Source organism: Boleophthalmus pectinirostris, unplaced genomic scaffold (assembly GCF_026225935.1).
Source record: "Boleophthalmus pectinirostris isolate CB_2022bp ecotype Guang Dong unplaced genomic scaffold, ASM2622593v1 HiC_scaffold_14, whole genome shotgun sequence".
Classification (NCBI taxonomy): domain Eukaryota; kingdom Metazoa; phylum Chordata; class Actinopteri; order Gobiiformes; family Gobiidae; genus Boleophthalmus; species Boleophthalmus pectinirostris.
The window spans coordinates 25,345,776-25,371,263 of record NW_026571047.1 but is presented as its reverse complement, the minus strand read 5'-3'; the positions used below and the strand labels follow the sequence as shown (position 1 = coordinate 25,371,263).

Genomic DNA, 25,488 nt, shown 5'->3' with positions numbered 1-25,488 from the left:
CTTTGTGTAAATATAAATACAAACAGACTTTCTGGACTGACTACGACGAGTACATAGTCTGATTACGTTGCTTACATCCTCCAACCATGATATCGACTGAACTGTTATTTGAAAGACGATTCAGCACCGATATCGATCCCTGTATGAGATCGGCGCATTCCTTATTTGTTTAATGCTCAACTGTGGAACATTCCAGGCAAAGCAATAACATCTTCATGGAGAAAAGTGGCATACCCTCCACCAGAAAAGATACATACTCTTAAAGGTTGTATGGAGGATTTTTTTTTTAAGTTTAAAATTGTCATTGAAAGTTTAAAATACCGTTACAGAGACGCAGCAGCCTTGTAATTATGATGACCGAAAAAAAAGAAAGTATGAAAATCTATCAACTGTGGACGTAGTGAGGAAAGATAAACATCAGCCAATAGAAAACGAGGCTCCCTCTTTTTCTATTGGCTGTTAGGTTGTCAGTCAAACTCCCTACATTTTTAGTCGTCGCGCTCGGGGATTATGTGGTTTATGCAGTGGTTCTTTGAGGCTTTTTCAAACTGTAGCTTCCTTGCAATTTGCACAAAGTTTGTTGCGATGGCGGACGAGAATCCACGACCAGTTCGCCGCAAAAGAAAGTCCGAAGGGTCTAAAAACTGACGCGTCGGTCGCTAAAATATTTCTAGGCAGGTCACTTCAACAGTAATTCTGAACATGCACTGGATGTAAACAAATGTGATTTCTAGAGTAAAGAGGCGGGAGGAGATGTTTCTACTGAAACATGCACAACATTTGAAAAAGGACTTTTCGCTTCCCTTAAAAAATCCTCTATACAACCTTTAATGAACTATTTTCTCTTCTTTTTTGCACTAATTACCTAAGATTTGTTACATATTATGCCCTTCTTCTTGCAAACATTTTGATTTACCTGCGTGTCGTGTGAATCTGAGAGCCCAAAATCACCGCCTTAAATCATCGCTCATTTCCGTTGTGTGTTAGTCGGCCGTCTTGGAGCGTCCCGGTGAGTGTCGGCGCGCTGTGGTCCGGACCTGTTCCTCTCAGATCCAACACAAGATGTTTTACGCCCCTCTGTCGTCTCTAAAGACATGTCCGTAAATTAGCCACAGAAGAGTCCGAGCGCTACATCTGCGGCTAACGGCTCCTCTGTAAATTTACAAACACGGCCTGGATGGGTGCGTGTGTTTCTCATTGTAAAACGCTCCGCTCCTCCCTCTCTCTCGCTTTCTCTCTTTCCTCTTTCTCTAAATCACCCTGTCTTTCTATCTTTCCCCGGTCTTCCCTCTCATTCTCTCTCTCTCTCTTCACTCTCTTTCTCTCTCCCCTCTCTATTTCCCGAACATGGTCTGTCTCTCTTTTCTCTCTCTCCTTTTTATTTCTCTCTCAACTCTTTTTCTTTCTCTCTTCTCCATTTCTCTATCATTGTCTATCTCTCTCTTTCTCTCTCTCCCTTCTCTATTTCTCTGTCATGGTCTTTCTCTTCCTCTCCCTCTTCTCTCTCCACTCCCAATCTTTCTTCGTTATCATCTTTATCTCTCTTCTTTCTGTCTTTCTCTATCGCTCTCTCTTTCTCTCTTTCTTCTCTATTTCTCTATCAGTGTCTCTCTCTTCCTTCTCTTTCTCTCTCTCCTTTGTCTTTCTCTATCATGGTTTATCTCTTCCCCTCTCTCTCTTCTCTTTTTTTCTCTCTCTCTTCTCTATTTCTCTATCATAATCCATAATCTTTCTCTCTTGCTTCCCTCTCTTTCTCTCTCTGTCTTCTGTCTTTCTCTCTAACCTCTTTTTCCCTCTCTCTTCTTTATTTCTCTTTCATGTCTTTTTCTCTCTTCCCTGTCTCTCTCTCTCTCTCTGTCTTTCTCTTTCATGGCCTATCTCTTTCTCTCTCTTCTCTCTAACCTCCTTTTCTCTCCCCCTTCTCTGTTTTTCTATCTCTTTCTCTCTCGCTTCCCTCTGTTTCTCTCGCTCACTTCCCTCTTTTTCTCTCTCTGTCTTTCTTTTTCACGGTCTATCTCTTTCTTCTCTCTAACCTCTTTTTCTCTCTTCCTTCTCTATTTCTTAACATCTTTTTCTGTCTTTCCCCTCTCTTTCTCTCTCTCTCCTCTTTCTTTCTCTATCATGGTCAATCTCTTTCTCGCTCTTCTCTTTTTCCTCTCTAACCTCTTTTCTCTCTCCCTTTTCTATGTCTTTATATTTCTCTCTCTCCTCTCTTTCTCTTCTCTCTCTCTCTTTCTCTTTAGCCTTTTTTTCTCTCCCCGTTCTCTATTTCTTAAAATTGCCTATCTATTTCTCTCTCTTTTCCCTATCTTTCTCTCTTCACTCTTTCTTCTGTCCTCCTTTGCCTTTGCCTCTGTCTTTTTTCTTTCTCTATTTCTCTATCATGATCTATCTCTTTCTCTCTAACCTCTTTTTCTCTCTCTGTTCTTTATTTCTCTGTCATGATTTAGCTCTTTTGCTCTCTTCCCTGTCTCTCTCTCTCTCCTCTGTCTTTCTCTTTCATGGCCTATCTCTTTCTCTCTCTTCTCTCTAACCTCCTGTTACAACCCAGTGCTCGGGACAAAGGAAAGTAACACAAACCAGATATGATGTAAAGTAAACGGGTTTTATAAAGTGATGTAGGTAAGTACAATGACAACAGAAAACGTTTTACATGTGAAAAATCAGAATTCCCCAAAGTTAACTAAACCACTCCTAAACTAAGGTAGCTAAGAGCAACAACAAAAACAACTGCCCAAGGGCCGAGCCAAACTGGCAAAACTAAAATTTGTAGTAAAATAAACACACTTTACAATATCAAAGAGACACAAGTAACGAACGTCTTCAGATGTGAGGGGCGAACTGAAACTGCCATCCAGCCGCCAGGAGGGACAGACGCACTGCACTTTTATTGGTCGAGGTGATTGTTGTGGAAGGATGTGGAAGGAAGGGATTGGAGGAACGGGACGTCAATCCTCCAACCACAGCACAAGGGGCGTCGGAGCCAGACCACAGCACCGGAACCACGGCCCAGCAGTCAGACAGCAGGCACCACACGGGACATGCAAACGCGGGAGATACACGCGGCAATACAAACGGGGAGCGCCAGGCGATGCGGAGCCGGAGACAGGCCGCGAGCCGTAACACCTCCTTTTCTCTCCCCCTTCTCTGTTTTTCTATCTCTTTCTCTCTCGCTTCCCTCTGTTTCTCTCACTCAGTTCCCTCTTTTTCTCTCTCTGTCTTTCTTTATCACGGTCTATCTCTTTCTTCTCTCTAACCTCTTTTTCTCTCTTCCTTCTCTATTTCTTAACATCTTTTTCTGTCTTTCCCCTCTCTTTCTCTCTCTCTCCTCTTTCTTTCTCTATCATGGTCAATCTCTTTCTCGCTCTTCTCTTTTTCCTCTCTAACCACTTTTTTCTCTCTCCCTTTTCTATGTCTCTGTCATTGTCTCTTTCTCTCTCTCCTCTGTCTTTCTCTATCATGGTCTATCTCTCTCTTCTCTCTCTTTCTCTTTAGCCTTTTTTTCTCTCCCCGTTCTCTATTTCTTAAAATTGCCTATCTATTCTCTCTCTTTTCCCTATCTTTCTCTCTTCACTCTTTCTTCTGTCCTCCTTTGCCTTTGCCTCTGTCTCTGTCTTTTTTCTTTCTCTATTTCTCTATCATGATCTATCTCTTTCTCTCTAACCTCTTTTTCTCTCTCTGTTCTTTATTTCTCTGTCATGATTTAGCTCTTTTGCTCTCTTCCCTGTCTCTCTCTCTCTCCTCTGTCTTTCTCTTTCATGGTCTATCTCTTTCTCTCTCTTCTCTCTAACCTCCTTTTCTCTCCCCCTTCTCTGTTTTTCTATCTCTTTCTCTCTCGCTTCCCTCTTTTTCTCTCTCTGTCTTTCTTTATCACGGTCTATCTCTTTCTTCTCTCTAACCTCTTTTTCTCTCTCCCTTCTCCATTTCTCTATAGTTGTCTCTCTTTTTCTCTCTCTTTTCCCTATTTTCTCTCTTCGCTCTCTCCTCTACCTCTATCTCTGTCTTGTCTCTTTCTCACCACCCCATTCCTTCTCTCTCTCCGTCTCTCCGTCTCTCCGTCTCCGGTGCTATCTGTCGTGCCCATGCCTGCTCATGTACATTGGTGTGTACTCGTGTGCTTCGTACACTCTGCGCTGCACAGACTCCACACAGTAAAGTCTAGCCCGGGGCCTTCACTTGGTAATAGCTTTTCTGACAGAAATACACCAATATTTACAGAGACCAGCGCGCCCACCAGCCCCACTATAAGAAACCACAATCTCATATATTTCTCCATGTGCATTTTACACTTTTTTTTTCTTCGTCTCGCACTCAGGAAGTTAATTAACAAAAAGGGAGTGGAGCTGGAACCTGTCCTGAAGGAATATTTGATTTGATATTTGATATGATTGGTCCGAGGATTGAAACGTATTTACAATCAAAAGCGCTGTACCTAATTTTTTTCAGTTTTATAATATAATAATCTATCTCTTTCTTTCTCTCGCTCTCTTCCCCCTTTTTCTCTCACTCCTCTGTTTCTGTCTGTGAATTATTACCATCATAATCCCAAGAATTCAAGTTAAAAACATTTCTCTTCATGTTATTTGCACTGAAATTAATCATGGGATGTGTAGTTCCCGATGTTTATAAGCTGTTGCTGCTATAAAACCACGTACTTAAGCAAAGGAATTTGTGATTTGATATTATTGTGAGACCTTTGACGATACGATATCACAGTATTTAGGTTATTGTTACATCCCTAGTATTCAGAGCATCCTAATTATTCACATTGATGAGTTTAAAAGCACTTTTTACAACTCCATAGAGCGAGATCAGAGTGGAACCTCTAGCATGCTAACAGAGCACTTCCTGACTGTCAGACGGAAAAATTTCTTTCTAATTAAATGCAAACAGTACACAGCTGATTTATTTTGACCTGAAGAACTTCTTTTACGATATGTCTATACTGGGTTGAGACAAATTTAGCTCAAATACTGATATCCATGTGTGGAGAAAGGAAAGGGATGTGAGAGGTTTTTTTTGTTATGTAAAAAATGAATATTGGAAAAAAAAAGTGAAATTTTTTGGGTGGGGGCTCTGTCAAATCCTTTTCTCCATGAAGATTTTACTGCTTTGTAGGGCTGCTCGATTATGCAAAATAAATAAATAAAATAAAATAAAAAAAATTGATGATTATTTTGGTCAATATTGAAATCATGATTATTTAAACGATTATTTTTTTGTTACTCAATGCATTTATTCAGCATTTCTTTCTCAAAAAAAACAACAACAGCAACAACAAAAAAACACTGATTATTGATCATTTATCATCAAAATGAAAATAAATATAGGCAACAAATATGAACCTTAGAGCAGTTTTGCGATGTATAAAACATAAAATGAATAAAATATATTTGAACATGAAATAAGGCTTAGAAAAATATAAATGTATCCAAAATAAACTATATATCCAACTGTTCTACAATCTCTGTATTTAAAAATAAATTAAATATACTTATTTTATTTATATTTAAAAAAAAATCCCACAAAATAAACTTTGTTAAGCTTGATTATATGAGTTTGGAGATGACACACAAATCTAAATCACAATCAAAATTCAATTAATTGCACATCCTTACTGCTTTGTCTGGAATGTTTCACAGTATGGCATTAAACCTTTCTATCTTCACGGAGACCAAACCAGACCAAGTCACAGGTCAGATCTGCGGCGAGGCGACCCCGCTCACGTCATCTTTGAGCTATAAAACCATCTGTGATTGAACTGATGTAAGGCAGAGGTGTTTAATGTCATACTGTGGAACATTACAGGCAGAGCAATGACGTATCCACAGAAACAAGCAGGTGACGGACCCCCAATCAAAAAGTTACATAGTGCAACTTAAAAAAAACAAACAAGAAGCTCACATACACGGGGAAAAAATCGAGTATAGGGCCTTTAATTTATTTGTTTATTTGTATTCAGATGTGGTTTAAATCCTTGGCATCTCAGTGCGTTGATTAAACTGTGTGTAGATTGGTTATGATAATATTGATTGATACCAGATGGCGATGATAAACAAGACACTCCAAAACGAGACGATTCAGTGTGGCGTTTACTGGTCCTTTGGGAATATACCAGTTTACACATCAACGGCGAGACTTTCTTTACACTACAAATCTGTGTATTTGAGTTAAACAACGGCTATAGCAGCTCTTGACTCCATCTGCTGGCCAGTCTTTGTTACTACGTTGAACTCAGATAACCCAATAATACAATCTGCCGTGTGTTTGCGTTATAAATCTGGTAATTCAAGACATCAGGTGTACAAGAATTGGATGAATGTTTAGAATAACAATGATCTTTAGGGCTGTAAGTGATTAAACATGACTAATTGACTACAGAAAATAATTGTAGTTGTATTTTGATAATCGTAATAATTATCTGGACTATATATTATGTTATAGTGTATCCTCTCTGTAAACATAGTGCTTAATAATAGCTCTGTCAGACTTTGTGTTGGTTAAACTATAAAATAAATGTATAGAGAAAAAATATCAACCCAGTATTTTTTGAAATATGTTTGAATATTTACAATAACAGTGGTATTTAGGACTAGGGGTGTGCAAAAATATCAAAATATCGATATATCGTACTGCTTAATACGATATGATACAGTATTGCGGGCTGCTGTGTGAAGAGTATTATTCGGTATGTAAGTGTTAACCTCTTTTGTGACATATGTAAGTCGCACTTTTTGGGGGAAATTCATTTTATAAAATAAGAGACCAGGAACCGACATTTCATCTTGAGGCAACTTATCGTAATAGCAATAGAACAGAGAACAACAGACTGTTAAAGTCACATATGAACAGTTCTTCAGATTAAAATATAACATAAACAACAGAACAGAACAAGTTTAACAAACTCTCCATCTCACTCCAATCACTAAATCCATCGAATTCTTCATCCTCGGTGTCACTTCTGAGCAACTCCGGAGGTAAACAGAGCGCCGCTTCCTCTTCTGTGTAGCTGTCGTCAGACTCAGCATCAGTTCCAGTTAGAATTATTCCGGCCTTTTTGAATCTCGAAAGGATGGTTTCTGTTGTTACTGAATTTCAGACTTTGTCGATCCATCCAATGACTTCCAGGAAAGTTGCATGGTTCCCTGTTGTTCTGAAGCTGTGTTCTTCATCCTCGCTTTCCACCAGTCCCTCACAAGTTTCCTGCTCACTTCAGACTTTCTTTCTGATGCTCGATTACCGTATTTCACTATTGCATAAGGACAGCGGCTTTTTCTGCAGGAGACATGCGTGCTAGAGAGATAGAAGTGACATTGGTAAAGAAGTAATAGTAGCACTAGATACTGACACACTAGCCTAGAGTCTCTCGCGGCTGTCAGTGTGAACATATTTATATAAAAGTCGCACCAGGGTGTCACAAACCATGAAAACAAGTGCGACGTATAGTCTGAAAAATACGTAATACTTTCTGAGAGTCCGTCTCTACTCGAATCATAAACCGCACTCAAAAAGAAAATAGATGTTTCTGAAACCCTATAGGATCAATTGTCTTTGTAACATTAGCTGACAACAGATGGTTTTAAGCCAGAAGCCAACACAAATTTGAATTACAATGAGCCTGTCTAATAAACGCCATGCTGAGCCAATATAATTAATAGGTATAAATAAAATATATTAAAATGCATGAACCCGACAAACAGCAATTAAGACAAGGCCGTAAAACTTATAATCAGTAAATGCTTGAGATGTCGTTACAAATAATTAAAATGGTAGTAAACAGCGGTCTATTTAGATTTTCATGAGTCGGTGCATGTTTAGAAGCTGAAACCCTGATGAGCAGAGGTTGTTGTTTATGAATGAGACAGCAGTCCCATCTCACTTCCTGGTTCACAGATTAAACGGTCGCCCCGGAGACCGCTAGCAGCCATTTTACTCTGTGATTCATAAACCAATAAAATGATTTAATACGAATGCCAAGTCACACCACCACTGCCGCTCCTGCCTGCTCCTGCTCCTTCTCCTTGTCGGTATTTGTCTAATGTAACATTGGGTTGGCTCTCCACAGATCTGACCCGTAACTTGGCCTGGTTTGGTCTCCGTGAAGATAGAAATATTTACAGAAAAGTTACACAATGCACCTTTGAATTCGCTCTAGTGTGTCAGGTTTTCGTTGATTTTACCGTAATGACCTGTTACACATTAGACTTTATTATTTGGTAGCAACAATCATTTTCGCACCATCTGTGTTCATGCTGACCTACTGTGGTACAAACCCCTCTGCTCCTCTCGTCGTCCCCCGGCTGTAAGATGGTGGTTCTGCCAGAGGCTCCGAAAGAGGCCAGAGCTGAAGTGAGGCAGATGTGAGGGGGAGGAGGGAGGGGGGTGTCGGCCATGTTTGTGGCGCTACAGCTATGGGGGCAGGCAGATGTGTGTGTGTGTGTTTGTGTGTGTGTGTGTGTGTGTGAGATAAGAGCTGAGGTGAGCCTAAGGATGATGGATTGCTAAACCTTGGACTCGTGTCCTTGGGGGTCAGTGTGGGTGCTGTTTTTCTGAATTATTATTGGCCAGTCATGCCTTCCCCAGCCGCCGTCATCCCTCCTCATCCTCCTCTTCCTCCTTTTCCTCTTCATTCTCCTTTTCCTCCTCGTCCTCCTCTTCCTCTTCAGACCTCATAGTCTTCCTCCAAACTTTGCAGATGCACCTTTGCTTCGGCTCATCACAGATGAGTCGTGTTGTCAAACAAGCCCACATCAGTGCAGAGTGCAGCACAGCTGTTCTCTCCAAAGAGAGATGGCAGGTTTCATAACGAGTGTGGAGCGGCACAGGCTCACGACTGTCTCTCCATCTCTCCATCCTCACTGTTTAATCTCCAGCCCACACCAGTGATCAAAGCGTGTTTACACACCGAGCTCTGCTCCGATTAGAGCTATGGAAGGAAGTGTTCCTTCCAAGAGCTGGCATCAGCCCGTCTCTGCTTCACAATGACATTTTCAGCATCTTAAACAATATTGTTTTCTTTTGCACATCTGAATCTAATTTAACCAGGCCCAGCTCCGCTGTGTGCTCCTCTGATGAACACCCACTGTTTTATCATTGCTGAGCACATGGAGGAGAGTGGGCCGAGGCAGAAGGCTTAGACTCTGTGATAATGTTGTACTTACTGTAACCACGGTAACACATACTTTTTTATTTCTGTATTTTTAGCTCGTGAGGAGTACGTGGCCACCTTTAAGGGCTCGGAGTACTTCTGCTACGACCTGTCTCCAAACCCGATCCAGTCGAGCAGCGATGAGATCACGCTCTCCTTTAAGACTCTGCAGAGGAACGGCCTGATGCTGCACACGGGGAAATCCGCCGACTACGTGAACCTGGCTCTGAAGAACGGGGCCGTGTCCCTCGTCATAAACCTGGGCTCTGGAGCCTTCGAGGCGCTGGTTGAACCGGTCAACGGGAAATTCAACGACAACGCCTGGCACGACGTCAAAGTCACACGCAACCTGAGACAGGTACGCCCCCAGCAGGAGGGGAGGGGCCAGTGCAACACCAACAGAGGCGTGAGGAGTGAGGGACTGTCAGATAATATTTAGGCCAGTAAGATAACAACAGAGCTCAATCAGTTTTAGATCGAAAAACATGTTTGATGAAGCATTGAAGCACTGTTTTTTTTTGCTAATCATCACAAAAATCTGCTAATTTTTGTGTTCAGTTTTCAAGAAAATGTTTGGACTTAATGTTTAAACCATTTTAATCCAGTTTAATCAGTGGCTTCAAGACTCAAAGGGAAACATTGCCTCCAAAGACACTGCTTGGCCACAGTTTTTATTACTAATTAGCTTCCCATATGAATGCTTTAAGTTATGGAGAAACTATAGGAGTATATACTAGCTAAGGATAATCTAAACTGTATACTTGTTCTGACTCTTAGCTCAGCTTGAGTCCGTAGACAGCTGTTCTTCACGATAAGCATTAAGATCTTCACAATGTTTCTGAGTAGACTTGTATTTCTATTTAAATGTATTGTATCTTTGTTATGATTTAGCTTATAACTGTCAGATCTTGTGTGAGTGGTTGGCCTGCTCCTTTAAGCACTTCCATTACAGCAGAGCAGAGCTTGTACACATGTGATGGTAGGAAGAAGGTCTATTTTACATTTACAGTAGTTTCCCCACCTGCTCCTGCCCTGTTCTGTGACATAGGTGAGTTTCTACTTTAATTGCGTGAATGGGACCGAGCGAGTGATTCATTACAATAGCGAGAATGTTAAATGAGGTGAAATTACGTGGGTGCTCCGCTGCTGTGATCTGCTGTTTTGATTGTTTTGCTTGTATGTATTACTAACTACTAACTTTACTAACCCTGCTACTGAAACTAACTCCCATCCATGGAATGTTTCATATACTAACCGAACCTCTGCCCTTTTCCTATAGCGTCACTAAGGCCTACAACTTACAACTTTTAGACTTTTTATGTTATGTTCACGGTTTTTATTTTTTGCTTTTCCTTTCTTCCTCCCCCCTTCTTCCTACAAAGCACTCAGGCATTGGACACGCTATGGTAATCAAACTACATTGTTCGGTAGTTATCATTCTAATTGTTTCTTAGTTTGGGTCTGCTCCCGTGTCTATTTCCTTTCGAAACATAGACAGCAAAACTAGCCCAAAAACAGGAGAAATCCGGTTGGTAATCTTTTATTTTAAAAAAAACTGCCCATTTCTTCCTTTGCCAACCACTTTTTTTGCTTTAAGCTTTCCCCTATGTATCAGTACGTCCTTTACTTCTTTGAATTCTTCCCAGTTTTTTTCACACCATTGCATTGTAGGCGTTATAAGGCCCCCCTTTCCCATGCTACTGTATACCTGCACGCAAAATAACTAGCCCTCCTTTTCCTGCATGGCGTGCCTTTCCGAAACCTTCCCCCTATTATTTCTGCTCCAACGAAGGTTCCTCCCTCTTCTACCTCCTTGCTGTTTTTTGTTTTTTTTATGACTCGATTCGCCCTCTTCTCTTGCATGATCACTACTGCCTCTAACATCTCACGTCACCTCGTCTTGTGCGATAAATCTAACCACCGAGCATCCTCTTTGCCAATGCTTGCATGCTGCACAGAGCTGAACCAAAAAACTGCATGCGTTTCAGTGTGTGGAATGAAACATCTAACACCTGTATATGTTTAAACAAGTGTGGTTTTTATATTCATTTTCATTCAAATTCGCTGATCTGACCAACCCCCAAACCACAAACTAACTTACTAACATCATAATCACCTCGGTAATACACGACAAAGCATCATCACATCATTAGTCTAACTGCATTCAGTCATAACAATAACATCACAAAGCATGGTCTGATCTGGCTTTGGAGGCCAGCAAAGAAAATACTAACACAGTACTAACAAAATACTAACAAAATACTAACACAATACTAACACAGTACTAACACAATACTAACAAAATACTAAATAATCAACAATCAGAGGTGGGTAAACACAAGCAAGACTATAATGACTTAATAATAGTGCTTAAAGGTGCACTGTGTATCTTTCTGGTAGTCTTCATGGAAATGTTATTGCTTTGTCTAGAATGTCCCACAGTATAGCATTAAACGCATCTATTTCTGTAGATATAAACCCGCAATGCTTCCAGGCCAAGTTACAGGTCAGGTCTGTGGAGAGGCAAGCAAACTAACTGTAGGAATGCATGTTTATCATAGTGTTTTTGTGAATTAAAACAGCTGTAACTGAATAAAAGCAACACAGATAAGTTTAATGCCACACTATGAAACCTATCAGGCAAAGCAGCAGTATCTCCATGGAAACAAACTAGCAGAAAAGTTACACAATGCACCTTTAGGTGAAGTAATCCTCCAAAAGGATGCACCTAATTTTTCAATGCTATGGCATAATATATTAACTTCTGTCCAACATTTCCTTTGTGTAGACAAGTAAAATACAAAAATTAACTCTGTAACTGGGTGATTTTATCACTCAAATGAAGGTTTAATAAAAATAAAAACTAGGCATATATACATTTGATACTGTGATTTGATTTGTATTAGTTTTAACATTATAAAACAAACAAACAAACAAGAAAAAAACAAATTCCGGTATCAAATTAAAGTGGATATACCCAATTTATTTCCATTCACTACTTCTGTTTTTCACATTTTGAAGACAGTGCCTATATTATTTTAACATAAAATACCAATACATTTAGTTGGTTATAAGTAACACAGAAACGTTCATGGTGAAAATGACAAAGCGGTACTAAAAATATACTCAATTAGGATTATTAAAGTACTTCAAAAGTCAAATTTGGTTTTAAAAAAAAAGTCAATAATACCCACCTCTGTTAACTTTACTAACAAAACGCATGTATGAGCATTTTTGATATGGTATTAAAATAGGGCTGGGCAATATGGGAGAAAAATGAATCAAATGTTTTCTCTCATATTGATCTCGATTTTCAATTTTCAATTTTATTTAGTGTTCAAAAACAGAGTTAAAATGTCTCTTATAGTACTGACTTCATGAACATAAACAATACAGACTTTTAATCAGTTCTGTTTATTACAAAATCTTTCGTCTGTTCCAAACTTGATATGTTTACTGACATTTTATTATTGACAGTAGAATTTTTAATAATAAAAATCAATAAAAAACACAGATTCTCCCATAATTTCCCAGCCCTATCTTAACACACGAGTGATTCTCAACAGGAGGGCTCTAGACCTCACAGCCTGTTACAATGATACACTAAATAACTCATAAATATTGCTTTTAGTTTGATCTGGGTCAAATGCTAAAGACGACCCAGGTCTGTATCTGCTATTGAGCTAAAAGCCCTTTGTGAGCTATTCTGGGGTAAAAAAAAAAAAAAAAAATCTGAATTATTAAAGTTAATAGCGGAGAGAGCGCACTGGACAATGTATAGGTTTAGGTCTATAGAAAGAGTTAGGTAACAATGAAGAAAGAAAGATCGAATAGATAGTAGAAAGACTGTAAAATAATACTAAAAAGTCAAAAAATATAAATATACATGATATAGTTTGATGACTAGGCTACATGCTAACATTTGTTGTCAGAGAGTAGTCACGAATAATTATTACATTGCTCGATCTCAGTTTGTTTTGGTCATGAAAAAAAATTGAAAATGACTTTTAGGATTAATTTGCACATAAACAAAGCAGATGTTCATTGTTTCCAGTTTAATACACAGAAAATTGGTCAAGTTTCTTCTTCCAAAATCTGAACTGACGCAGATTTGGCTGTAGATAAAAAACAAACGGAAAATTAGATTTGATTAAATTTTTTATGATTTGCACAGTGTGAATTTGAAGTTAAAGGACTGATTCAATGTTATACACAAAATAACACGTGACACTCATAAGTATTCGCTTGTAGAAGAGAAAGAAAATGTGTAAACAAAGGATAACTTGATGTGTTTTTGTGTTTACATAATATAGTATAGTGTAGTTCTATCTCTAACTGATTAACTTTCAGCTACATTTAACATGAAATTGAAAGTAAAAGATGAACAAATATGCAATTTCTCAGATAAAATAATGTGTATTGAGTAACAATTTAATAAAAGTTAAGGTATTTACTCTTAAAACTGGCTAAGGCTAATCGTTTATACTAGTTTTAGCATGTTAGCATGTTAGCATGTAGCCTACTTCCAGTGAGCTTAACTGAAAAAGTACTAAAAGGTGCACTGTGTAACTTTTTGTTTAGGGGGCACCTGCTTTTTTCGATAGAGGTGTCATTGCTCTGCCTGCAATGTTCCACAGTGTGACATTAAATAGCTTTACTTTAAGATTATTACGTTACATTTGGTTTTATCGCTCAAAAACGGCCATAAAAACAGGCATTCTGACTGTGAGCGGGGTTAACTCTCCACAGATCTGACCTGTAACTTGATCTAGTTTGGTCTCAGTGAAGATAGAAAGGTTTAATACCATACTGTGGAACATTCCAGAAGAAGCGATAACATCTCTACAAAGAAAAGCATTTGATGGAAAAATTACACAATGCACCTTTCAGGATTGAGACAAATAAAAACAAGTATATGTAGGCCTGATTAACCCAATTAATAAAATAACGTGAATTTAAGCCTATACACATTTAAAACTATTATAATTTTACCTACAATACTGAAAAATGTATGCAGTGTTTATGTTAAGACTGAAAAATATACACAAAGTTTAGGTTATAGCAGATAGCCGTGCAGGTAGCCTATAATGTTTATAATAGTTTCTAAACTGAAGGGGCTCTTAAAGTTGAAACAAAAATATCTTTAGTCCTAATCAACCCAAATTAATAAAACAACTTGAATATAAGCCTATGCACATTTAAAACTATACAAGACTGAAAATTGTACACAAAGTTTAGGTTACAGTGCAGATAGCCGATAATGGAAATAGTTTCTGAACTGAACGAGCACTTAAAGTTGAACAAATTGTGATAAAACTAAAATATCTTTAGGCCTAATCAACCCAAATTAAATAAAACGAATTAAATATAAACCAAACCACATTTAAAACTACTATTATTTCACATAGAAGACTGACAAATGTACGCAAAGTTTAGATTACAGCAGATAGCCGATAATGGAAATAGTTTCTGAACTGAACGAGCACTTAAAGTTGAACAAATTGTAAAAAACAAAAAATATCTTTAGGCTAATCAACCTAGATTAATAAAACAACTGGAATATAAGCTTATGTACATTTAAAATTATTATTTTTCACATAGAAGACTGAAAAATGTACGCAAAATTTAGATTACAGCAGATAGCCGATAATGGAAATAGTTTCTGAACTGATTCACTTAAAGTTGAGACAAATTGTAGAAAAAAATAAATAAAAAAATAAAAAAAATACATATATGTGTAGGTCTAATTAAACTAATTAATAAAATAACTTCAATATATGCTTATGTACATTTAAAAGTATTATTATTTCACATAGAAGACTGAAAAATGTGCGCAAAGTTTAGGTTACAGCTGATAGCCTTGCATTTAAAGACACTTAAAGTTGAGATAAATTGTAAAAAAGTATATTTATCTGTTGGTCTAAGTCACCCAATTAATAAAATAACTTGAATATATGCTTATGTACATTTAAAACTATTATCATGTCACATACAAGACTGAGAAATGTCCGCAGAGTTTAGGTTACGGCAGATTGCCTCGCAGGTATCCCATAATGGAAATAGTTGTTAATTGGTGAAGACTGCTCATTGAAACTTGCGGCTGGACTTAGCCTCTGAGCTAACGTTGACATTTACCAAGACTGAACGGCTGTAATTACTACAAATACACCACTTTGCACCACACACTTGAGCCATTCATACCAATTAAAAGTCCCCAGCAGCTCCACTGACTTTCCCAATCCAATTCAATCACACAGACGCACACATATTAGCATTGGGGCTAATTTGGCTGGTCAGCGTGTAGCTTTAGTCAGCCTAGCGCGCTGCCTTTGGTGTGAGTATATAGCGTGTCCTTTCCCTGTGCTTTGTTGTGTAGGTGACCATTTCTGTGGACGGCATCCTCACCACCACCGGATACACCCAGGAGGACTACACCATGCTGGGGTCCGACGACTTCTTCTACGTGGGCGGGAGTCCCAGCACGGCCGACCTGCCCGGATCTCCTGTCAGCAATAACTTCATGGGCTGCTTGAAAGAGGTAAAGACACTGGCAGGAGTAGTGCAGGGTTCCCACGGGCATGGAAATCCAGGAAAAGTCATGGAAACTAAAAAGTGTCATTTTCCGGGGCCTAGAAAAGTCATGGAATTTTGTACGTTCAGTGAAAGTTTTGGAAAAGTCATGGTATTTTAGTATCTGTTTCACGCAACTACAGCGTTCTCATTAGCTTATTATGATTATTTTCATTTACGTTATTTACATTATTTACAGTATTTAGACTTAGACTTAGACAAACTGGACAAACCACAAGGTAAATTATTTGGACACAGTAGCTCACACATCACAATAAATATAATAACAAAGAGCAAAAATATAAATGGTAATAATAAATTCTAAACAAGTAGCAAGAAGCATGGTGTCAAATAAGACATAATTATATAAATGTAAATGTACTGTAAAAATAGAAAGATACGTCATAAAATAGACGTTATATGTTAAAAAAAAAACTATAATACCAAACCATAAGGTGAGTGGAAAGAGTTAACATTTCATATTTAGCCCTAAAAGTCTGATCAGTTCTACACATGTAGGTGCCGTAAAGTCATGGAAAATTCTCTTTAGGTCATGAAAAAGTCATGGAAAAGTTTTGAAATTTAGTCAGTTGAAAAAGAGTGGGAACCCTGTAGTAAGTAGTAGGTACAAAGTAGTAAAGTGATGTACTTAAAGGTCCCATATTACACAAAATTTACTCTTGTGAGCTTTAACTTATGTTTTAATGTTGTTACCTCTTCAAAAACATGGAGTTGTATTTGAGAAACCCTTTATTTTTAGTTTGTCTACATCTCTAAAGCTCAAAAATGCTCTTTCCAGTTTGTGATGTCATGAAGTGGCAGTTTTCAAGTGAACAGCTCCTTTTAACTTTTGTTTAGTAGAGATTGGAAATTCCAGGTCTGAAATAATCCAAATGATTCTAGTGAAGGTGTTTGGATCATGTAACTATAATAAAATCTGGAAGGTGAACCCAAGATGGCACCGTATTGTTTTCAGTGGCCTGTGCTCAATGGCGCATGGGCCCAAAAAAATGTTTCACTTCCTCAACACGGGCGAGCTCCTCCCACCTGTGTGACGTCTGTAACGGGCACGGCTTGGAGCGTTTGGACCAATCAGAGAGAGAGCTGCTAGAGTGGGCTCAGAACCGGGCTAGGCTAAGTCTTACAAAGGTAACTTCTAGGCGCTTTGAGGATTTAAAAATTTGAAAAGTTTATGTTGTGAAAATAGAAAAGAATCTTTACAAAATCTGACCTTTGTAAAAGTTGTCAATGTCCTGTCAGCCAAACACGGGAAATTAGAATTTCCAAAAAACATTGCGCTCTATTGGAGAATTCTGCAGTACCTGGAGCAGCCACTAGTTGGTCTGAAGCCAGACCAGAGGGGGAGGGGCTTATCCACTTCTTATTATAGATCCATGGTATGGAGTTTAAAAACACAGTGGAGAACTTCCTATATTTTTAAATGACATCACAAGGTCGAACAGAGTGTTTACTGTTTCAGAGAAGAACTATGTAGGGTCTGTGTGTTAAACATGTGTGAATGAAATAAAATACAACTCCATGTTTGTTTGTGATGTGGAAACAATATTATAACATAGATCAGAAAATAGTGTAATATGCGCCTTTAAGTATACATTTTAAGTATCTGTACTTTACTTAAGTACATACACTTGGATTCTTTTTACTTTTACTTCCACTACATTTGAGAGCAGGTATATGTACTTTATACTCCACTACATTTCTGAACAGGACTGAAAAATAAAGGTATTTTTTATTATTGTGGCAGACCTGCTGAAAAGATGGGAGGTGGGCTTTATTTTTTTACATATTCATCATTTGAGCAAACAGAAATATAACAACAAATAAACAAATAAAAACAGCTGGAAATAAATGATTGAAAATTCAGCACAAATCTGAAACTTGAAACTTGATAAGATGTCAAAATCTGCTCAAAATGTGTTTACTTTTTACACTTTAAGCACATTTTTAAACAGATACTCGAATACTTGTACTTAATTCTTACTTAATACTTATTTTTTTCATGTGATACTTTTACTATTGTACTTTTATTTAAGTAACAAAACTGAGTACTTGTTCCACCACTGGCTAATGATATTTAAGTGTAGTGGACAAAAAGCAGGCCATGTTGAGGTGTTGATTTATTAGTGTTCCTCCTATAGTCTAAGCTTACACATATATAGGTCAGAATAATAAATGTAGGCTATACTAAGCAGGGGCCAAGTACAAAAAGGGCATCTATATGTGTTAAAATGTAAAAATATTATATGGTTCTATTCAAAATATTAATACTGACATTAGTTGGTTTGACAAGGTACAATTTAACGTAATGAATGAATGAGAAGTTAGCACATCAATTTCGTGAAATGGAGCAGGGAGGCAAAGAGGGAGCAGCCCAAGAACAGAGGAATGAACAGAGAAAAATCAAGCACACTATTTAAAGAAATCAATTATGCAAAATCAGTTTGAGCTTTCCACTCTGTTTTAACGTTCCTTCATCAGAAAACGTGAGGCTATAGATGTCATCCAGGCATGTTTGAGTAATTTAGTGATCTCTTTAAGCCCCTCCTTATGGTTCTGTGCAATGCTCCTACAAATATGCATCATCCACACTCCTACACTGCTGGAAAATTCTCCATAAGTTTACAAAAGCGGGATATAAATCTGTACGCAGCAATTTAACAAACCTGATGCGATGTGCGGTAGTTTCATTAACCGAAAGCACTGCGACTGTGTTGTGATGGCGCTCTGATGGGGGAGTGACTTAGAGCAAAGAGCAAATATAGAGTAGGCTCGACAAAAATGAAAGTGAAACATTTAGCATTTTCAAAACAATAGAGGGTTACATGTTGATCTAAATTAGCTTGATTCATCAGTCGGTTTCACTTCGTAGAAACCGTCTGACCTCGCAGCATTAGGATTCGTTCACTCCATGGTAGGCGGGTATGTTTTTTATTTAAACAGTCGCTGCTGTTTGGTCATGACGTATGTAATGCGTCGCTAATGGGGCTAACTGGTATATTAAGCTTTTCCCAAATCCCGTAGGAAGAAGGACAATAACGTCTTTCCCCTTGATAAAATTCACCAAACATTCTCTTTGTTCTGGCTTTAAATCCTCGATCTGGGGAATCGTTGCCAACACAGAATGTCTGTCTTTGTCTACATCCGTCTCGACCACTTTGTTTACTGTTGTGTTGTACCACAAAAGGGACCCAGACAGACGCTTGAGTTGGACATCATGGCTTCACAGCTCTTCACTGATTGGCCGGAGCGCGATCTACAACTTCCAGGGTTCTTGCAAAACCGTCTAGTGTGTTCCGATTCCTGACCTAGTTGCTGGAGAGAAATGAAATTGAGTGGAGGCACTAGGTGGCGCCAGTCTCCGCTCAATTTCATTTCTCTCCAGCAACTAGGTCAGGATTCAAAATACACTTGATGGTTTACAAAACACCCGGAAGTGCAAGTTCAGGCACACAGATGAGCAAATAAACTAAAAATAAACTAAAGTATTAAATGCATTTAAAAAAAAAATTGCAATTTGATAAAAAAACATAGAATTTTGGGGGGGGGGAATGGATCAGTATTTACCATAAGAATCAATACTTTTCGATACCTTGTCTGTCTTTATGTATTCATTTCATAACTGACATATATTTAAACTAAACCATGCCAAATCAAGTTTATAACAAGATTAAAAGTCCTTAATTACACAAAATTGACTCATGTGAGATTTAACTCGTTATAATTCATCAAAAACATGTTGTTGTTGTGTTTTTACTTAAAAATGTGTTAATGCAACAAAACACAACTCCAGGTTTGTTTGTGATGAGGAAACAACATTATAACATAGATCAGAAAATGTAAAGTAATATGGCAAATCTAAAACAAGATTAAATAAAAGGCTATATCAATACTAAACCCAATCCTCCAGTTTCTGCAGTATCACTATCAAACTTTATAGACACAAGGGCACTTTCAAGTCTTATAATTCAAACTGTCCAACCAAAACCCTCTTCCTGAATACAAAATGTGTCCGAAGTCACAGTCCATTGCCCTGCTATTTTTAAAACATTAAAAATCGATTATTTAATGCTACACTGCAATGATACGCATCGCTTTCTCCTCGTAGCATTTAGTCACACTCCTGTTTCACTCATATTATCTCCAAAAGCACACACTACCTCAATTAAAACAGAAAAAAACAAAACAATAAAACAACAACAACACTATGGCTATGGAGGTCAGCAAAGAAAATACTACTACAAACAAAACACTAGCAAAATACTTATTATACTTAAGGATGCATTGTGTAACTTTTCCGATCGAGAGTCTGTCAAAGGCTTTTCTTTGTCTGGAATGTTTCACAGTATGGCATTAAACCTTTCTATCTTCATGGAGACCAAACCAGACCAAGTTACAGGTCAGATCTGTGGAGAGGCGACCCCACTCACAGTCAGAATGACTTTTTTTTTTTTAGGTATTTTTGAGCTATAAAACCACCTATAATTTAATAAAATTGTTTAATGTCATACTGTGGAACATTCCAGACATATTCATAAAACAAGCTGGTGATGGATCCTCCACCAGAAGGTTATTAGTTATTACAAACTAGTAACTAGTTCTGTATTTCACATTTTGAAGACAGTAGGGGTGTAACGATATCCAAGTCTCATGATAAGAAATCGTCACGGTATGAACCTCACGATACGATATTTATTGTGATACTGTGGGAAAGCTCACGATATGGTGGGGAGACTTATGATTAGGGATATAACAATATCCAAATCTCTCGGTACAATATTTTCATGATATACATCTCACAATATATTTGTTTTGATTTAACAAAACTGTGAATATGCTACTATATACAAAGAACTAAGACTTAAAAGTGTTTAGAACTGTGTTCAAACTTTTTTCATCAAGGGTCACATATCTAAACACAGATGAAACAGAGCACTGATCGAGGGCTGTAGACTGATGCTCACTGCAGTGAATAATTGAAATATGTGCAGGTTTAACACATTAGAATGAGCCATCAGTCTTTATTCATGCTAAGATCCTCAAAACCACACACTAAATATTAAATATCAGCTTTATCAAAGTAGATTTTCAAAGAACTTGCAGTAAAAAGTACATTTTTAATTGATATAAGGTCATTTGGGACAAGTCACCTGGAAGTCTGAGGGCCAAGAAAAATTTGTCCGAGGGCCGCATTTGGCCCACGGGCCGTAGTTTGGACATGCCTGATCTATGTAGTTCCTTCTGTCTTTTTTTAGCTGTTGTTGCACCATAACTCTTAATTCAAGCAAGGAGACTTGTAATCCGATATATTGTGATGGTCTATGATATTATTGTGAGAACTCTGACGATACGACATCACGATATTTCGGTTATTGTTACATCCCTAGAAGACAGTAAAAAAAAAAATCAGCACCATTACACCATTACTATACAAACAAAAAATAAAATAAAATAAGGGGCCCGTATTATGCAATTTTCTGATCTCTGTTGTAATGTTGTTTCCTCATCACAAACAGACCTGGAGTTGTGTTTTGTTTCATTCACACATGTTTAACACACAAACCCTGCATATTTATTCTACTGAACTAAAGGTAAAAAGTTGCTTCTGAATAGAAAACTACAGTTTCGTGACACCACAAGGTGAAACAGAGCATTCTGAGCTTTGAAGATATAGACAGACTAATAATGAAGATGTGTGAAAGAAACAAAACACAACTCCAGGTCTGTTTTTGATGAAGTAACAGTTTTATAACACGACTTAAAGCTCACAAGAGTCATTTTTGCGTGATATAAGACCTTTTATTATATGAAAAATAGAAATGGTTCCATTTGGCAAACTCACAGCAGGATCAGACAGAATCAGTGATGAGTGCTGTTGAGGGAGCGGAGACTGCACTAAGCGCTAACATGCTAATTAGCTACGCCACAGAGAGCCGCTGTGCTTGAAATGGGCCACATCGCTACAGCAACCGCACAACGATAAACAAACGATGCACATGCGGCAGGAGGAGTGTAAATAACGGCTAACTAATGCAGGGGGAAAGAAGCTAAATGAACATATGAACGCGCAGCAGTTTAGACAATAAGACTCAGAATACACTGGCACTCACATAGAGAGATAAACAAACACGGAAATGACTACAGACAGCAGCAGTGAACCGTAAATACTGAACTACGCCGCGCTGGAAAACACTTTATTTTGTACAAATAAATAAAAGGGCTTCATATTTTAGCTGCTTGGCCTAAGTGATAATAAATGCCAAGATCTCCCCTGGTTTTATTAAATTGTTAAGATGATTTTAGTGCATTTTTTTAGTATTTAAAGCTGTATGATGTAACTTTTCTGGTGGGTTTCACATCTGCTTGTCTGTGTAAATACCATTGCTTTGTCTGGAACAGGGGTCAGCAACCTTAAATACTCAAAGAGCCATTTGGAGCGTCTCCCACAGAAAAGAAAAACGCTCAGAGCAACAAAACCCTTTTGACTCTAAAATGAGGAGAACACTGCATTTCTTTCCTGTATGCTCTGTATAAAAAACTAGAGTGTGTTGGATTTACAAAACCAGTGAAACACAGAGAATATTTGTCCATTCATATAAACGGTCTGTGCATATGACCTGCAGACTTATAATCTCTGAAAAGTTTCACATGAACCATCTCCAATGATAGAAGCACAGAACAGACTCACCATCAGCAGAACATCCTCTGTCACAGAAAGAACACTAATATTCCACTGAGTCATGTCCTTTAGTCCGACAAAAGCTGACCAAATCAGCAGCACAAGGAACGAGCTGTTTTTTTCAGCATGTATAGTTTATGCAAATGAGCCATGTGGTTTTAAGTTTACTTTCTGTAAAACGTAAACAAATGTGTGCAAATCTGCATTAAACACATTATTACTCACTGTCTGTTTTCCTCGTAGGAAATAAAATGGTGTGTACCAGTCAGCCGTGAAAGCAAATGAATCTGCCCACGTAGCATTAAACGTTCTGTTTTCTTCAGAAAGTTTTCTTTTCTTGGATTTATCCATCATTTACCTACCAGGGGTCAAACAGCTCAATAAATCATGCTGCTGGTGGAGGTGCCGGTAAATCCAGACTGCCAGATCTGTGCCGGGTGTTGCACATCGGCAGCTTTCACACATATTTAGAGTGGCAAAAATACTAAAAACGTTTTATTTGATTATAAGATTACCATTATCTACAAATTTAGAATTACATTTAAAAACAAACAAACTAAAATAAAAACACATTGTAATTAAATACTCAATATTCATTTTCCAAAGTCACTGGGAGCCACAACAGAAGGATAAAAGAGCCACATGTTGCTTTGGAGCCGCAAGTTGCCAAACCCTGGTCTGGAATGTACCACCGTATGTCATTAAACATATCTATTTCCATAAAGACATGCAAGTGACAGAACCAGGCCAAGTTACAGGTCAGATCTGTGGAGAGGCGAGCCAGTAAATGCATTCTTTTAAAATTGTATTTGGCAGAAAAGTTACCCCGAAGAAAAGAAAAGTTATTGTTATATTGAACTATATCTGACAGAAAAGTTAAATATAGTTCAATATGTCCTTTTATTTTTGCATTTATTCAATTACAACCATTTTCTTGCAAAAATAAATAAATAAGTAATAATAATAATTCTTGGTTCTATGCTGTTGCTTGTTTGTCTCAATGGAGATTGATAAGTTTTGCCGCTGTATTGTGAAACATTCCAGACAAAGCGAAGCAAAGTTACACAGTGGACCTTAAGAAAAGAAAGAAAGAAAGAAAATCATTCCCTCACATTGTCCTGTCCAGCGAGTTCAGAATGATAAAACATGAGGACGTTGTTATAACTATTAACAGTTTAAATATTACACTAGTATCTTTTGAATGGAAAAACTCGCACACACCGTTCAGCTAAAACCTCTGAATAAACAGGTTCCACACAGAGCGATATCCGAATGCATTTTGCTGTGATTTCATTTGATCCAGTTTAAACCAACCTCAAAGTCAACCCTCCTCTGCTCGCCGCATTTACATACTTAATACGATGATATGATAAACGCGGGCACACAAATTAAGACTTATGCAATGAATCACACGCTTGAGCAGTGATTGGCTCATGGCCTCCCACTCGCGCCCACTACGATGCCACGGAAACCATTTTGATTGAACCTACACACACACAAATGTATAATGTAACAGGGCAAATAAAACAAGGATAAATGTGTGTATGGATTTTAATGTGGCTCATCTGAATGATGTCTACATCTCCTGAGCTCAAAGTGCTCCGTTCCACCTTATGATTATGCTATGTTTTACCTTTCGTTAACTCTTTCCCCCATGAAGACGACATTTGACGACCCCCCAGAACCCTTAATGACGACTTTTGACACCTCCGCTGTATCACTAAAGACGTGATTTGACGACCTTTAGAAATGGCTCGGTTTTTCACATGTAAACAGAGACTGCGATAGGTAGGGGCCACTACAACCCACACTAGGCTGACCATTAGGATTCAAGGATATGTTTTTGCCGATTTTTTTCCGAAGTTAATCGAAGTAGTGACGATGGTAGCTTCCGGAAAAAACACAACACGAAACACGTGTAATGGAAAGATCGTTTTAGAAATAATGAGGAGCGGACGTATTTTCTGGATAAGTTTAGAGAAAGTGACTTTTATAGATTTCAAAGTGATGATGAGGGTGATTATAAAGTGGAAAACAGCGACAGCGACGGACTTACACAGAGTGAAACTTATGAAGATGATAATGCCGCTGATGCGTCTGTATGGAGTCCTGCGATATCCGAACAAACTATCCGGGCTTTATACTCGATTATGAACCAAAATTGCCCTGAAATCACTGGTGGAAGTCTGTTTTCTTTTATGCAATTATGCTCTATGGGCAGCCCTAGTAACATATGTATGGGTTGTTCCTAGTAGGCGTCCAGGGGGGAAAGAGTTAAAGATGCACTATGACACTTTTTGGTTGGGGGTTTGTTTGTCACCTCTTTCTGTTTCTGCTTTCTGTTTCTTTGGACTGGGAGCGGGACTCTGATGCCTCTCCACAGATCTGACCTGTAACTTGGCTTGGTTCTTGAAGATATAAAGGTTTAATGCCATACTGTGAAACTTTCCGTACCTTTACTAGAGTGGAGATCGGCAATCCCGGTGCTGAAATGATCCAAATGATTCTAGTGAAGGTGTGTGGAGTTTAAAAACACAGTGGAGCACTTCCTGTATTACCGCATGACATCACAAGGTGGAACAGAAAGGCTTTGTCTGGAATGTTTCACCGTATGGCTTTAAACCCTTCTATCTTCATGGGAGACCAAACCAGACCAAGGTTTCAGATCAGATCTGTGGAGAAGCGACCCCATTTAGAGTTAGAATATGTGTTTTTCTAGATATTTTTGAGCAATAAAACCATCTGTAGTTGAATAAATGTAAAGGTAGAGCTGTTGAATGTCACACTGTGGAACATTCCAGGCAGAGCAATGACATCTCCATGGAAACAAGCAGGCGATGGACCCCAGACCAGCTACGTTTCACCTTTAGTTAAGTAGAGATCGGCATTTCCAGGGCTGAAATTATCCAAATGATACAAGTGTGAAGTGTAAGGAGTTTAAAAACACAGTGGAGCACTTCCTGTATTACTGCATGACATCACAAGGGGGAACAGAAAGGCTTTGTCTGAAATGTTTCACAGTATGGCATTAAACCCTTCTATCTTCATGGAGACCAAACCAGACCAAGTTTTT

At 38.2% G+C, this 25,488-nt stretch overlaps 1 protein-coding gene across 1 annotated transcript in view; it reads left to right on the top strand.

Moving 5' to 3' along the window:
- Positions 1-25,488, top strand: part of nrxn1a (neurexin 1a) — a 323,968-nt gene that overhangs the window by 105,730 nt on the left and 192,750 nt on the right. Inside the window, exons 6-8 of the mRNA XM_055150076.1 lie at positions 9,205-9,506; positions 10,531-10,554; positions 15,525-15,686. Of these exons, the coding sequence (XP_055006051.1) occupies positions 9,205-9,506; positions 10,531-10,554; positions 15,525-15,686 (488 nt within the window). The remainder of the gene's footprint in view (positions 1-9,204; positions 9,507-10,530; positions 10,555-15,524; positions 15,687-25,488) is intronic.